Raw genomic sequence first — 15,785 nt, forward strand, 5'->3', positions numbered from 1 at the left:
AGGCTGAGGCAGGAGAATGGCGTGAACTGGGAGGCGGGGCTTGCAGTGAGCCGAGATCGAGCCACTGCACTCCAACCTAGGCGACAGAGCGAGGCTCCGCCTCAAAAAAAAAAAAAAAATAAAATAAAATAAAATAAATAAATAAATAAATAAATAAATAAATAAATCTCAGCCAGATCATTTCTGAGAAAGTCACTAAGCCAGCAGTATTACATGGATCACCACCTGAAAATCAATCAGTTCCTCTTCAATTTCTACTCCATTTCCAAAACTGTCATTGTTTTATTCACTGTGTTTTCCATTTTTCTTCTCCCAAATTTGCAAAACTAAGTTTAAACTTTTAAACTAAGATGGTCTTTTTGATATGGGGTTAATATGGGAACAGAATAGGGGGAGCCCAGATTCAGGCTCACGTCCAGCTCTATCACTTAATGGCCGTGTGACCAAAGGCAAACCACACAAATCCCTGTGGGTTTGTTTCTACTTACTTCACAAGATCATGAGGATTCTACAAGATCATGTATGTCAAGTGCCTAGCTTGGAGAGCAGATAGTAACTGATCACTAAATGGTAATGAGGTGGAGCTCTAGTTCTTGACTATAGCCTCCCCTCCACCAGTAGTATCAGTTGGAAAGAAGTAGCACAGCCCAACTAGAAATGGGGAGGGGAGAGAGGTAATATCAGATGGGGTTGAAGTCTTATTTGAATCCTGTTAAGTCCTGAAGTATGAGCTGATTTTTTGTAGCAGATGATGGTCACCTTTATGGGATCACAGGACTTGCCAAATCTTCCACAGAACAAAAGAGCTATACCAAAAATAATATGGCCAAAACACTGGAAACTCTGTAATTTATCATAAGGGAGAACCACAGAAATTCACTCCTTTCTAAAACTTTTGTGGCATGAGTTCAGTATTCTGATATAACCTATGGCCAGTCACTTCACAGGGACCTGATACCCAACTTCTCTTTTCTCTTCCACCAAGTATCAAACAATGAAACACATTGTTTACAGTAAGTGTATATAAGCTTCTTTTTCTTTTTGAGATGGAGTCTCACTCTGTAACCCAGGCTGGAATACACTGGCGCCATTTCGACGCATGCAACCTCCGCCTCCCGGGTTCAAGCAATTCTCCTGCCTCAGCTTCCCAAGTAGCTGGGATTACAGGCGCGGACCACCACGCCTGGCTAATTTTTGCATTTTTAGTACGGACAGGGTTTCGCCATGTTGGCCAGACTGGTCTCGAGCTCCTGACCTCTCCACCCCCCTCAGCCTCCCAAAGTACTGGGATTACGGGCGTGAGCCACCGGGCCCAGCCCAAGTGTATATAAGCTTCCTGAGGGCAAAAATCATTTTAGCACATAGTGGTGCTCAAACATTTGAAAAATGAATAAATGGCCAATTCCTGCCATCATCTCTATATACTCTTTTTTAAGCAAACACCAGACATTTATTCTAAACTACCAAATAAAATACCAATAAAAAAATCTGGCCGGGCACAGTGGCTCACGTCTGTAATCCCAGCACTTTGAGAGGCCGAGGCAGGCGGATCACGAGGTCAAGAGATCGAGACCATCCTGGCCAACATGGTGAAACCCTGTCTCTACTAAAAATACAAAACTTAGCTGGGTGTGGTGGCGCGCCTGTAGTCCCAGTTACTCGGGAGTCTGAGGCAGAAGAATCACTTGAACCCGGGAGGCAGAGGTTGCGGTGAGCCAAGATCACACCACTGCACTCCAGGCCTGGAGACAGAGCAAGACTCCATCTCAAAAACAAAACCAAACAAAACCCAACAACAAATTGTCAGTCCTTGGAGAGGAACTAATGTGCCTTAAATTGACTAACTGTCCCCAACTTTCACTGCACCTAAAAGCTCAACCCATCATACTATTAGGTGTTTACCTTAACAAAACCAGCACTAAACAAAACCAACCCTTAAGAAGTGTCTTATTTTAATTTTGTTGATCCTCACATTAATGTCACCCGACTCCCGCTGCTACTACCATCTATGAGGCATGTTAGGAGGTGGATGGGGCTGCCTTTTATAAAAGGTTTAGTTAGACTATCAAATTAGGAGGGATGATTCTGTTACCCTTCAAAGGGACTAGGAAAGTTACCTGAAATTAGTTTATGCAATTGACCTTAGAGTCAGATGCTATTACCAAATGGGAGAAATACCAAGACCGGAACTTACTGAGACATTACAGCAACCTCCACCCCAGGGTACAGAATAACTCAGATGTCCAAACATTTTCAGAATAAAGTTCACAAAGGTTCATTTTAGCTTTTTATCCCCCAGAGAACAAAGATTTACTCAGTTATCTAAAACAAAAATGTACACATCTGGTAGAGTGTGTACACTTTTTCTACAATGATAGGCATTATTAGTCTTAAAAAGAAAAATTAAAAGATCTTCACAAAACCCAGTGGAATATTCCACCAGGAAGCAGCTTTGAAGCTGGAAAATTTCTCTAGTTCTTACAACAGTGCAAAGCAAGAGACTGCAATCACAACCAGTGTTCGGGATTCACTACTTCACTACCTAGATCCTTCTAATATACGAATAAGCTCCTGGGGAGGGATTTTGCAACAAGTTATTTCTCTCTCCACTGATGTTCATCAAGAATAAACATGTTCAGTATCCAAGTTCTTCCTAGGGTGGAAATAGCATGCCTGTTTTCTTTTAAATCTTTGCACCTGAGTCTCAGCACACCTGCTCCTCCTACTAAATTACAAATCTCCATGGACAAGAGTCTTCTTTCAGAAAGGAATGGGAGACGTCTCTATTCAGCAAAAGAAATACTTGCCAAAGAGCAAGGTGGTGTTGTACAAATTAGCACCACAGGCTTTGAAATCAGAAAAGTGAGTACAGAATCTGGCACTGACCCTTACTAAAGGCTGTGATATTAGGCAGCTATTTACTCCCTGTATGTACTTTAATTTCTTCATCCATGAAATGGCAATAATAGCTTTCCTCACAGAGCTGTTATAAGGTTATAAGAGGGGGTCAAAATGTATGCTACTCATCCTTAGAAAACTAGTTTCTTTTTTTTTTTTTGAGACAGAGTCTCCCTCTATAGCCCAGGCTGGTATTGGCTCACTGCAACTTCCGCCTCTTGGGTTCAAGCGATTCTCCTGCCTCAGCCTCCCGAGTAGCTGGGATTACAGGCATGCACCAATACACCTGGCTAATTATTTTATTTTTAGTAGAGACAGGGTTTCACCATGTTGGCCAGGCTGGTCTCGAACTCCTTACCTCAGTGATCTACCTGCCTAGACCTCCCAAAATACTGGGATTACAAGCATGAGCAACCACACCCAGCCAATGTTACCTTTTCTAAAGAAGAAGAAAAAAGCATTATTTCCCCCATGAAGCAGATAGGGAAACCGAAGCCCATGGATGAATAATTGGCTTTTTTTTTGAGACAGAGACTGGCTATGTTGCCCAGGCTGGCATGCAGTGGCACTATCTCGGCTCACTGCAACCTCCTTTTAATAAAAGATGAATTTCGGCCAGGCGCGGTGGCTCACGCCTGTAATCCCAGCACTTTGGGAGGCCAAGGCAGGCGGATCACCTAGGGTCAGGAGTTCAAGACCAGCTTTGCCAACATGGCAAAACTCTGTCTCTACTAAAAAATGCAAAAATTAGCTGGGTGTGGTGGCGGGCGCCTGTAATCCCAGATACTCGGGAGGCTGAGGCAGGAGAATCGCTTGAACCTGGGAGGTGGAGGTTGCAGTGAGCTGAGATCGTGCCACTGTACTGCAGCCTGGGCAAGAGAGCAAGCCATCTCAAAAAAAAAAAAAAAAAAAAAAAAAAAAAATTAGCCAAGCTTGGTGGGACACACCTGTAATCCCAGCTACTCGGGAGGCTGAGGCAGGAGAATCGCTTGAACCTGGGAGGTGGAGGTTGCAGTGAGCTGAGATTGCACCACTGCACTCAAGCCTGGGCGGGAAAGCAAGACTCCGCCTCAAAACAAACAAACAAACAAACAAAAAACAGACCTTAATCATCTGCTTATACTAAATCCCCTTCAACATGTACTGTGTTATTCTGTACTCACTAATATGGAGTTGAAAATGGTTTATATTATCATTCCATGTTTGTGTGGCAGATCATGTTTTTATTTTATTACATATTTCTTCCAAAATGTCTAGTGCCCAACTCACAGCAGATGTTTGGTGAAGCCCATTAGCTTACTGGTTAATTGTAAAAGTGCATTTCTGGCTTCATATTCATATACCCAGGTGTGTATTTTGGAGGAAAATCTAGTTCATAAGGTCACAGATATGGCAGGAAAACAAAAAGAACCTTTTATTTCGACTATGATCATTCTTCTAAAGGAGATCATAAAAGCACAAATGAAAATGTGAAAACAAGAGTACAAACTCAACATGCAGAGCTATCTGTATGACAAGAACCAGTTGTCAGGCACCTGAAAATGTCAAGTCCCTCTGAACCTGAAAGGATTGTGAGAAGAGTGAAGACAGTGGGCAAGGATGTGTGTCAAATGGCCTAAGATAAAACCGTATCAGAGGGAGCTTCATCATACTCTCTGAGGACAGTACCCAGTGAGAAACCTCAGACTCTCAATTTCTAACCTGCCGGAGAAAAAAAGCCTGAACCTTCCTAATTCCTTCTCCCCCTCACTAAGATAGCAGGCTGCTGAAGAATTAAAAGACACCTACAGAATGTATCCTAGGAGAAGGTTCTATTCTGAGATCCCTAGAGAATAGGCTGGACTGAGAAGTAATTTCTACTGTCCAGCCTCTTAGTTGAACAGATCCAGCAGTGGGAAGGCAAATTTCTCCTTCCTACTCTTCAAATAGGATCGAAGAGCATTTAGCCCTGCTGCAAAGCTGACACTAACTTTTTAAACAACGAAGTACCATCCCAGGACAGGGGGTGGTGCTGTACTGGGCCGACCCTCAGTCTCAAGTTCAAAGAAAACGAGCCCTCTGAAGAAAGGGTCCAACTGGTGTGGAGGATGGGAGAGACCTATAACCTACACAGCACTCTGCCTTAAATGATACTCTAATTATGTACTCTTGCTTACCTTGCAGTATGTCCAGAGTAAGCCTTCCTTCCCTTGAAGGGTAAGTATATCTACTATTACAATAGAAGTCTGTCAAGACTTGAAATTCAAAGGGAATAATTGTTCATTAGGTTCACAGTGCATAGAACACCATGCCAGATACAACGGCTGTTAGGACTAGTTCTGAGTTGAAGCAGGCAGCCTACATACTTGGAGGAAACTAAGGACCACCACCACATCCTTTCTAACATATATACTCTGTCCTCTTCCCTTTACCACCTCTTTTCTCTCTCATCTATTTCTCCTCTTTCTCATAGTTCAGACCTGTGGCATCTGTATCCTGATCTTTTATTTTAATAATACAATTCTCCATTAGGGTATCTCTACAGAATCAATGTTTGTACATACAAAAGGAAAGAGCTAACATTACAGAGCACTCTCTATGTGGCAAATGTGGTGTTAGGTATTTTAACCCGTATTATCTCAACTGTTACCACCTAATCCAAGATTAATGTCCATAGTTACACATGTGGAAACCAAAATTTGGCAAGAGTGAGAAGTCTGTAGTTGTTTGTTCTATATTCATCTCTTCTCACAAAACTTAAAATAGTCTAGTTCTTGACTTTTTTCTCATGTGGTCTTTATTATTATTGTTATTATTTTTTTTTGAGATGGAATCTTGCTCTGTCGCCCAGGCTGGAGTGCAGTGGCGCAATCTCAGCTCACTGCAAGCTCCGCCTCCCGGGTTCAAGCCATTCTCCTGCCTCAGCCTCCCGAGCAGCTGGGACTACAGGTGCCCGCCACCATGCCTGGCTAGTATTTTTAGTAAAGACGGCGTTTCACTGTGTTGGTCAGGATGGTCTTGATCTCCTGACCTTGTGACCTGCCCACCTTGGCCTCCCAAAGTGCTGGGATTACAGGTGTGAGCCACCGCACTGGGCCCCTATTATTATTATTATTATTATTTTTATTTTATTTTTTTTCTGAGATGGAGTTTCGCTCTTGTTGCCCAGGCTGGAGTGCAATGGCGCAATCTCAGCTCACCGCAACCTCCACCTCCCAGGTTGAAGCCATTCTCCTGCCTCAGCCTCCCGAGCAGCTGGGACTACAGGTGCCCGCCACCATGCCTGGCTAGTATTTTTAGTAAAGACGGCGTTTCACTGTGTTGGTCAGGATGGTCTTGATCTCCTGACCTTGTGACCTGCCCACCTTGGCCTCCCAAAGTGCTGGGATTACAGGTGTGAGCCACCGCACTGGGCCCCTATTATTATTATTATTATTATTTTTATTTTATTTTTTTTCTGAGACGGAGTTTCGCTCTTATTGCCCAGGCTGGAGTGCAATGGCGCAATCTCAGCTCACCGCAACCTCCACCTCCCAGGTTGAAGCAATTCTCCTGCCTCAGCCTCCCTAGTAGCTGAGATTACAGGCATGTGCCACCACGCCTGGCTAATTTTGTATTTTTAGTAGAGACAGGGTTTCTCCATGTTGGTCAGGCTGGTCTCGAACTCCCGACCTCAGGAGATCCACCTGCTTCGGCCTCCCAAAGTGCTGGGATTACAGGCGTGAGCCACCACACCCAGCCTGGGCCCCTATTATTTTTGAAACAGAGTTTCACTCTGTTGCCCAGGTTGGAGCGCAGTGGCGGGATCCAGGCTCACTGCAACCTACGCCTCCAAGGTTCAAGCATTTCTCCTGCCTCAGTCTCCCGAGTAGCTGGGATTACAGGTGCAAGCCACCACACCCAGCTCATTTTTGTATTTTTAGTAGAGACAGGGTTTCACCATGTTGGCCAGGCTGGTCTTGAACTCCTGACCTCAAGTGATCCGCCCACCTTGGCCTCCCAAAGTGCTGGGATTACAGGTGTGAGTCAACGTGCCCAGTTCTCATGTGGTCTTTTAATCTGTCTAACCAACCGTTTGGGGGGAGGGAGGCATGGAAAGAGCCAGAATAGAGGACAAAAAAAGTCTTCTTTATGAGCCTGAACTTTAAATGGTTCAGGTATTTGTATCAAAGACCACAATGTATCATTTTAGCTACAACCAGCCCTTCAAGGATAGTGAGGGAAAAAAAAAAAGAATGTGAAATTCAGTGCTTTGAGAATATTATTTCCACCACCATTTAGGTGAATATTCTATTAACCAACAATGTTTACTTGGGGAAGGTACTCAAACACATCCAACATACCTTAATTTATTCAAAGTATATAAATTAAGCAATCTGTTCATATTAATTATCTCTAAGATTTAAAACATTACCCTATTCAATGATCTCGCCAAAACATTAACTGTTAAATCTATATAATGTGAGGAATTCAGTGGGGATTCTTTAAAAATGGTTATATTTGGGGGCAGGAACAACCAATTTTATTTCATTTAGAGTTAAGATGCCAACAAGTTATTCTTAAGTAAACAGTTTTTAAAATGTCCAAACACTACAGCAGAAGTTTGCAAGCTCACTGACCTTCAAACAAGGGTTACGGTTATGAGGGTTATCTGACCAAGTGTTCATTAGATAAGAAACACATAAGGTTTCCTAGTGAAGATAAGTGAAAAGACATTTTAACACCCACAGACACAACCTAACCCAAATTAACACTGTCCATTCCTTTGTCACATTCACCACTGTCCCTGGCTAGAACAGGCTCTAGTTATGATTTTATTAACATTACCTTAAAACTATAAGGTGTCCAACACTATTTCTGAGGCCACCTCTTGCCTGCTCAGAAAACACCAAGAGAAAAAACAACCAATAATTCTCCCCCTTTTTCCAACATACGTTGACCTGTTTTAGTTCCTTATTCAAGATACCCTCAACCACAGTATTGGTTTACGTATACATTTGTCCTTCACAAGCCAACTGTGGAGCATATACCAGGAGCAATCATGAACAGGGAAGAACTACCATCAACTTTAAGTGGGGCCTATGTCTACCAAAATAATTAACTGGTTATTTTACTAGCACACACAAACTAACATTCGACCAGGCTTATCTGAAACCAAATAAGCATGTTCTACCCAAATTAAAAATCAAGTTTATGTGTGACACTCCTTTCAACTCAGAAGATTAAGTATGATACTGGTTACAAAACAGAATGTTATCAAGTTCCCCATTTTAGTAATGTGGCCTCTATAAATGCTCTTCTACACACATGTAACATAAAATAGAATCTGTTATAGCTCAGACTACATTTTAAGGAAATCTAGTTTTGTATTTTCTGAAAATAAAATATACTCAGTATAGCACATTGGCTTAAGTTCTGAACTCTGCTACATTTTTGCTGTGACATCTTGGACAAATTATCTCTTAGCCTCAGGTGCCTTGTCTACCAAATGGTGGCAATACTTGTGAGGATTAAATGACTTAATAATGTACTGTAGCACAGTCTATAATATAATATACTATGTGCTTAATAAATTATTTTGCCAACATACTTCCCTTTATTCAGATGTAGTTAGTGAGCCCATTTTGCAGGTGGTTCCTTTTTCGAGCTACATTAAATTTGGGTTATATATCAAGAGATAACCACATAGGATTATCTTAATTTCAAAATCACTCTTATTCTAGCATATTTTAATAACTACTGTTAAAAACCAATCCATGATTCCTATGCCTAGAATTCTACACTGCTAAGGGGAGGAAAGGGCTTTTTCATTTCCAAAACAATACTGTTAACTCCACCACTAAGTCTCACTATCTTATCCTAATAACCATGCCTGAAAACCTCAGTTTCCTCCTGAAAACCAGAGTATCCCCAAAACATCAGCAAATACAGATTCATTTTGCCATCCACTTAGTCTTCAAAGCCCATTACAATTCTCCTAAAAATATTTTATCACTAGGTAAATTAGGAATAACATTTTTCACTGTACCCTATCTATGAAAATCTAGAGTCTGACTTTAACACAAGTTGGCAATGAAAATATTCCCACCTCCAAAAACTGGTATATACTGGGGAATCTTCTGACTCCCTTACCAATACTCAGAGATGGCCAAGATTTTAAATTTCCACGGGATCAAGATGCAACCAAATCCTGATTAAAAGCAAAGTAAGATATGATTATTAACCACAATGTTTAGCGGAAGGTCCTCCAGCTATTTTAGACAGCTTAATCATGTCTAAAATATCCAAACTCAACAACTTGAAATACAAGTTGTGTCTTATAACTTCATTTTTAGCATGCTTTAAACTTCACTGAACTTTGCTAAACAAAGAGGTAAAGCCTTAAAGAGGCGTTTAAAAGTTTCTAGTGGCTAGGTAACATGGGTAGAACAAATTTAAGAATGAGTTTCCTTCATCAAGCAGTAGAAAGGAATGCTGTTACTTATTAAGCAATGTCGTCTTCAATGTTACTTCATTCAAACAGGCAAATTATAGTCATGATTTAATTTTTTTGGACTGTTTCAGAGAATATAACGTATGCAAATTAAAATGTGTGAACCTGCCTGCTAATGAAAGTAGTAAGAACAAATCCACAGGTCACATCCACCTATATACAATACTGCAACAACAGCAATCTATAAAATGCAATACTGGATTGAAGGCTTCAAGTAACAAAACAGAAGATCCTACTGAAACAAAAGAACCTGGCTAATTCTTGGTAGTGCAACATAATGGGTCGTGACCTATATTACCCTTTCTGTACAGTAGTCTCACATTTTGGGAATAACTGGTCACTACCATATGGCACAAGTTCCTGTAAGATTATTAAGAAGGTCTGGATATTCTATTAAATTCAAAGAAAAACCTAAGGACTAAAAAATAAGCTGCTGTCTTCGATTCATATTAAACTAACGTTTCTCCAGTAAACCGAAAGAGTGAGCACAAGCCCAAGTCACTGAATGGGGCCAAACTTTTAGAAGCCTCATTCCAAACAGAGCTGTCCCTAATTTATTAAGAACAAAACACTAGCAAAACCAACCTGTGAACTGGGCCTTCAGTACAATTAAGCACATCCTGTTTCATAAAACAGTAATAATGAAGAGTTTGGAGGGGCTGTCACTCTAAAATTGCAAATCTACCCATAAATGACAATCCTGGGCTGGAAACCAGAATGTCAAATTCTTGTGCTGAAATCAACTTTTCACATGGCCTGAGGCAGGCCATTCTACTATTCTAAGAATGCTCAGACATACAAGTATGTAATAATGTTCCAAACACTTTTTTTGGGGGGGGGGGCACTTCCTGTAAGTAAAAAGTTTCTATGACTGGGAAAGGAACAAAATAAAGTAATAAAGGAAACAGGAATACCTCTGGCACACCTTCCTCAAACGAACAACATTAAAAAAAAAGAAAACACACACACAGCTAATTTTAATCTAGCCTACTCTCCCCACAATGGACACACCTACAGTTTCTTATCAAAATGTACAAGACTCAAAGCCCATTTAATTCAATTCTGAATCTCACTCAACAAGCACATCAGGCGCCTCTCTACAGCGATATCCCCACAAATTTCAGAGAAATGCCAGCAGGGACTCTGTAGTTATGATTCCTATCAAACGGCCCCCTAACCCGTATTTATTCTGGACATACACATGCAGATTCATTAACCAAAACCTACCCAGCACCCCTCACATCGCGCATACGTTGGCATTTTCAGTTTATAGGTGGGTCCTGGAACACCTAAAACCAGGAAGCTCCGGGGTAATTAGAGGACTTCGGAGAAGTCATCTTGGGACAGGTGGAAGACCCAGAGAAATCAGGAATCAGAAAGAAGCTGTCCCTGGCCACCTCTGCTTCCCGTCCCATCCAAACTTCACCCACCCGGGTCTCAGAAGCCCAGGAGGGAGAGGCCATTTTAATGAGGCCTGGCTGAGGAACGAAGGGAGAAGAGGAAATCAGGGAAGGGCCTTGGGAAAGGAAGGCCGAGCACTTTGCCACAATAGCACCCGAGTCGGGTGGCAGCACCTGGAGCGCGAAGAGGGAGGACCTGGACTTAAGGGTCCCGGAGGGGTGCAAAAGTAGCGGTGGCCTACCACGAGGGGGGCCGAGTGATCTAAACCGGGGAGCGCGGGCCCCTTACCCCCATGCGGGGAAAGGACCCCTTCTCGGGCCAACCGCGCCTACCCTCGCCCCTGGGTCAGGGGCTACTACCCAGAGATCCAGAAGGCGGGAGTTGGCTAGTGCCTGGTTCTCCTCATCCGGCCATGCGGCGCGGGGGCGTCCATCCTGAGGGGTCCGGGAACCAAGAGGGCACGGAGGGTGCCGGACGCGGCGCTCACCCGCGGGCCGCCTCCAAGCTCTTAATGAGCTTCTTGATCTTCCAGATCTCCACGTTCCTGTCGGCAGCACTGGGGTCGTCCGCCATCTTCTCGCCTCCTCCTCCCTAGAGCGGCCCGGCGGGGCCCGGAGACACCAAGACCACAGAGTTAGCGCCGCCGCTGGGGCAGAGCGGCCCCCTTCCTCGCCACCCCCCAGAGGCCCTCTCCTCCCATCCGGCGCAGCTCGCCACAGAGGTCGCCGGCCTTTCCCTCCCCGTGCCTTACCTAAGGGCCCAGTCCTGGGCGGCAGCGGCTGCTCCTCCCCGGCGGCGGCTCCGCGGCGGCGGCGGCTCTGACGTAGGACACCGGCTCCCTCTCTCCAGGCAGCTGCATGTGTTGCAATCCGCTCACATGGGGCCTGTGACATCACTTCCTCCGCCAGGGGCGGAGTGGAAAGCGGCAGGCGGAAGGGAGGGGGCCGGTGCGAGTGAGGAGAAGCTCTGCGTCCGCCGCGACTTCTCATTGGCTCTCTGCCCCGCAGCCTACAATGAGCCCACCGATTGGCCGCAGCTGGGTCCGCGCCGCCTTGTGAGGTAGAGGCTGGGGGGTGGGAGGTGCCACCTTTCTTCCGGCCCGGCAAGGCGAGAGGAGGAAGCGGGCGGAAGCCGGTGGCTCTCGCGAGTTTACTGAGAGCCCCCGTCAGGCTCGAATGGGGGTGGTTCTTAAAGAGAGAGGACCGGGGTCGTCGTCTTTTCAGTCCCTTCTCCTTGAATAGGGTGGACATCTGAGGCTTTGCAACTCGAAACTAGGCACTTGGGTCCGACGCGCGGTTTGAACGGTGCTTGAGAAGCCGCGAAGAAGCGCCTCGCGCTCAGCGGCTTCTTCGCTGACGAAGTGCTGCGGTCTGCGTGCGTCATGGCTGCGCGGAATAGTGTGGAGGAGTCCTGGCCAGTAGGTCTGGATGAGGAGCCTGCCTCCGGGCGGTCCGGGACCCTCACCTGCAGGGGCGAAAGAGGCCTGTTTTCTCTCGCCCCAGAGCTAGGACGGGCTCACTTTGGATTTAGGATTTTATGGGGTGGAAGACAGCGGGGGCTGCCTGAGCTTGGAGACGTGAGGTATCTGACCCTTGTATGGTTTGGCCTGAGCCGTTGAGAATGGAGGTGGAGAGAGTTGAAAGAAAATGGGCATCCACATACGGTTAGAACTTTATCTTTTTGAGTTAGGATTTTTAGGTGACTACTTTGTCCCCCCTCACCTCGTCTGGGCTCAAATATTGAGCCCAGACCGTGTGCTGGACCCTGTTTTCCTGGGGATACAGAGGTGAACCAAACAGAGGACAGTACTTACCCTCATGGAGCTTATAGTCGATTTGGTTTCTAACCGTTTGTGATTTTGTACTTTTTGTAATAAAATAATTACACAAATGCTTAAGTACTTCAGGGTTCTCTGAGAGTGTATGGCGGGGACCCAACTCTGAAATGAGACCCAAAGGATGAGTTAAGAGTTTGTCAGGAGGAAGCAGAATACAGTTGTGAACTACAGAAACGCCCGTGTGCTGGCACAAGGTCGGGGACGGGGAGAGTGGTTTGAGGGAGCAGCAGGGGAAGAGATCATGTAGGGCCTTTTAAGCCAGATTCAGAAGTTTGGTTTCTTTCAAGAACAGTGGGTAGTTTAAAGGGTTTAGAGCCCTGGTTTGGACTGGAGAGAGCACAGGAGAAGCCCAGAGACCATTTTGGCTGCTTCATTATCATGTGAGAGATGATTTTCGCTTACATTAGGGTGGTGACTGTGCAGATAGAAGTGAATGAAGGGCCTGGTGCAGTGGCCCACGGCTGTAATCTCAGCACTTTGGGAGGCCAAAGGGGAGGATCGCTTGAGCCCAGGAGTTTGCGAGCAGCCTGGGCAACATGGCAAGATTCCGTCTCTACAAAAAGTACAAAATATTAGCCTGGTGTGGTGGCCCGTGCCTGTAGTCCCAGCTACTTGGGAGGCTGAGGTGGGAGGAACCCTTGAGCCCAGGAATTCGAGGCTGCAGTGAGCTGAGATCACACCACTGCACTCCAGCCTGGGTGACAGAGCGAGACCTTGTCTCGAGGAAAAAAAAAAAGGTGAATAGGACTGGATGATGGATTGGTTGAGAAAAACCAAGAATGGTTCCCAGAGTACTGAAGTGGTGACATTTATTGAGGTGGGAAAGGTGAGGAGCAGGTGTTGGGGGATGATTGAGAATTTCATCTTGGGCCTGTTGAATTTGAGATTGCTTATGAGACATGTAAGTAGGGATGTCAGTCATGCGCTTTCATTTGTATGGTTTTTGAATACTTTTTGCATGTGTTATAAACTTTGTCCACACTTTGAAGATGGGGGTATGACCTCCATTTCATACATGGGGAAACTGAGGCAAAGAAAAGTGAAAGGGATCTTCTCAGAGTCCCACAGCTAGTTTATGGCTTCCCGACTCCATTTTTTGGTGTCCAGTGTATTATACAGTGACCCCATTACCTGTATTTTCATAGGGTGGGGACACGGTCATACTTCTGTCCCCCAGGAAATGAATCTCAGGTTGGTACCTCTTCTCTGGGTTCCATTTTGTAGTTTTTGGCATATTTTCATTTGTTATATAATATTGTACTCCTGCTGTGTCATTCACTGTGTTTAGTAGTGAACGGAGTGGTCTTCTTAGTCATAAACACTGCTTACTGACTAGGAATCAACTGTGTCCAAGGTTTTCCTTCATTCCTCTTGCCCTAGTTCCTCCTTTCTATATTAGATTGCCCTACTCTACTCTTCCTTTTCTTTTTTTTCTTTTTTTTTTAAAGACGGAGTCTCCCTCTGTCACCCAGGTTGGAGTGCAGTGGCACGATCTTGGCTCACTGCAACCTCCACCTCCTGGGTTCAAGCGATTCTCCTGCAGCAGCCTCCTGAGTAGCTGGGACTACAGGCGGGTGCCACCATGCCCAGCTAATTTTTTGTATTTTTAGTAGAGTTGGGGTTTCACCGTGTTAGCCGGGATGGTCTCGATCTCCTGACCTCGTGATCCGCTTGCCTTGGCCTCCCAAAGTGCTGGGATTACAGGTGTGAACCACCACGCTGGGCTAGTTTTTGTATTTTTTTGTTTTTTATTATTTTTTTTTTTTAGCAGAGACAGAGTTTCACCATGTTGGCCAGGCTGGTCTTGAATTCCTGACCTCAGGTGATCCGCCTTCCTCTGCTTCCCAAAGTGCTGGGATTACACGCATGAGCCACCACACCTGGCCTCCTCTTCATTTTGATGTTTGTGTTTACAGCATTGCTTCAGGTCCATGCTTGAAGGCTTTCTTCTGTGTGATTCAGGCTGAAGCAAGCATGACGACATCCCAAGTAGGATTGCTGTTTGTCAGCCTCTGAATTCTTAAAACTTATTTCTTAGACAATTGCAGGCCCAGGTAGCCCCAAAAGCTCCTTGCCTAGTTGCTGCAAATTCACCATCTCTGCATTTAGAATTAGAAATCAGTGCATTAGAGGCAAAGGCTGGGATAGCTATCTACGTGAAGAGATTTGGGATGTATGGAGCACGGATGGTAGTGCCTGCATCAAGGCTTTTTAAATGGGACCATGACGATTCATTGTTGAGGAGGAATGTTCTGTGATATAAAAGTGATACAGATATTTCAAACTGCTAAATGGTGAGAACAGACTATATAACCTCTCTAGGCACACAGATTCTCTGAAAAATAAAGGAATTGTTCTTTATGATCTCAGAACTTCCTCCTCAGCTCAAACATTATGTAACAAAGTTAAATATTGGGATGTAGGTGATGTTCCTACCTAATTAGGTGGGAGTAGGCGAGTAAGCTTTTGTTTCATTTTTTTTTTTGAGGCAGGGTCTCACTGTTGCCCAGGCTGGAGTACAGTGGTGCGATAATGACTCACTGCAACCTCGACCCCAGGACTTAAGCGATCCTTCCACCTCAGCCTCCCTAGTAGCTGGGACCACAGGCGCGGGCCATGATGCCTGGCTAATTTTTGTATTTTTAGTAGAGATGGGGGTTTCACCATGTTGCCCAGGCTGATCTCGAAATTCTGACCCCACGTGACCCACCTGCCTCAGCCTCCCAAAGTGTTGGGATTACAGGCCTGTTATAAGTTTTGATGTTGAAAGCACAAATAAGTCTTTATGCTTAGAGAGAACTGGTCTCTACAAAAACAAGAAAAAAAAAATCAGCCAGGCACAGCAGCACGTGCCCCTAGTCCCAGCTACTGAGGAGGCTGAGGCAGGAAGATCATTGGAACCCAGGAGTTTGAGGTTGCAGTGAGCTGTGATCACTGCACTCCAGCCTGGGTGACAGAGCAAGACCCTTTCTCAAAAAAAAAAAAAAAAAAAAAAAGCTACAGAATGAGGTTATTGGTCACTAACGTGAAGATAAGTTTAAGAGTAACGAAGATAGACCACACACAGTGACTGATGCCTGTAATCCTAGGAACTTGGGAGGTTGAAGCAGGAGGATTGCTTGAACTCAGGAGTTGGAGTACAGCCTGAGCAACCTAGTGAGACCTCATCTATACTAC

At 44.8% G+C, this 15,785-nt stretch overlaps 1 protein-coding gene and 1 long non-coding RNA gene across 5 annotated transcripts in view; one reads left to right on the forward strand and one right to left on the reverse strand.

Moving 5' to 3' along the window:
• ETF1 (eukaryotic translation termination factor 1) overlaps positions 1 to 14,059 on the reverse strand; it is a 38,010-nt gene extending 23,951 nt beyond the window's left edge. The window contains exons 1-2 of one of the 3 annotated variants that reach the window (XM_024246760.3): positions 11,523 to 14,059; positions 11,259 to 11,362 (exon numbers count right to left, since the gene is read on the reverse strand). In XM_024246760.3, coding sequence (XP_024102528.1) covers positions 11,259 to 11,344 — 86 coding nt within the window. In that variant the 5' untranslated portion in view covers positions 11,345 to 11,362; positions 11,523 to 14,059. 3 annotated transcript variants of the gene reach the window in all.
• LOC134761465 (uncharacterized) overlaps positions 11,687 to 15,785 on the forward strand; it is a 56,254-nt gene continuing 52,155 nt past the window's right edge. For both annotated transcript variants that reach the window (XR_010140104.1, XR_010140105.1), the window contains exon 1: positions 11,687 to 11,830. This is a non-coding gene — a long non-coding RNA (uncharacterized LOC134761465). The remainder of the gene's footprint in view (positions 11,831 to 15,785) is intronic.

The sequence above is a fragment of the Pongo abelii genome, chromosome 4, assembly GCF_028885655.2.
Source record: "Pongo abelii isolate AG06213 chromosome 4, NHGRI_mPonAbe1-v2.0_pri, whole genome shotgun sequence".
NCBI classification, from domain to species: Eukaryota; Metazoa; Chordata; class Mammalia; order Primates; family Hominidae; genus Pongo; species Pongo abelii.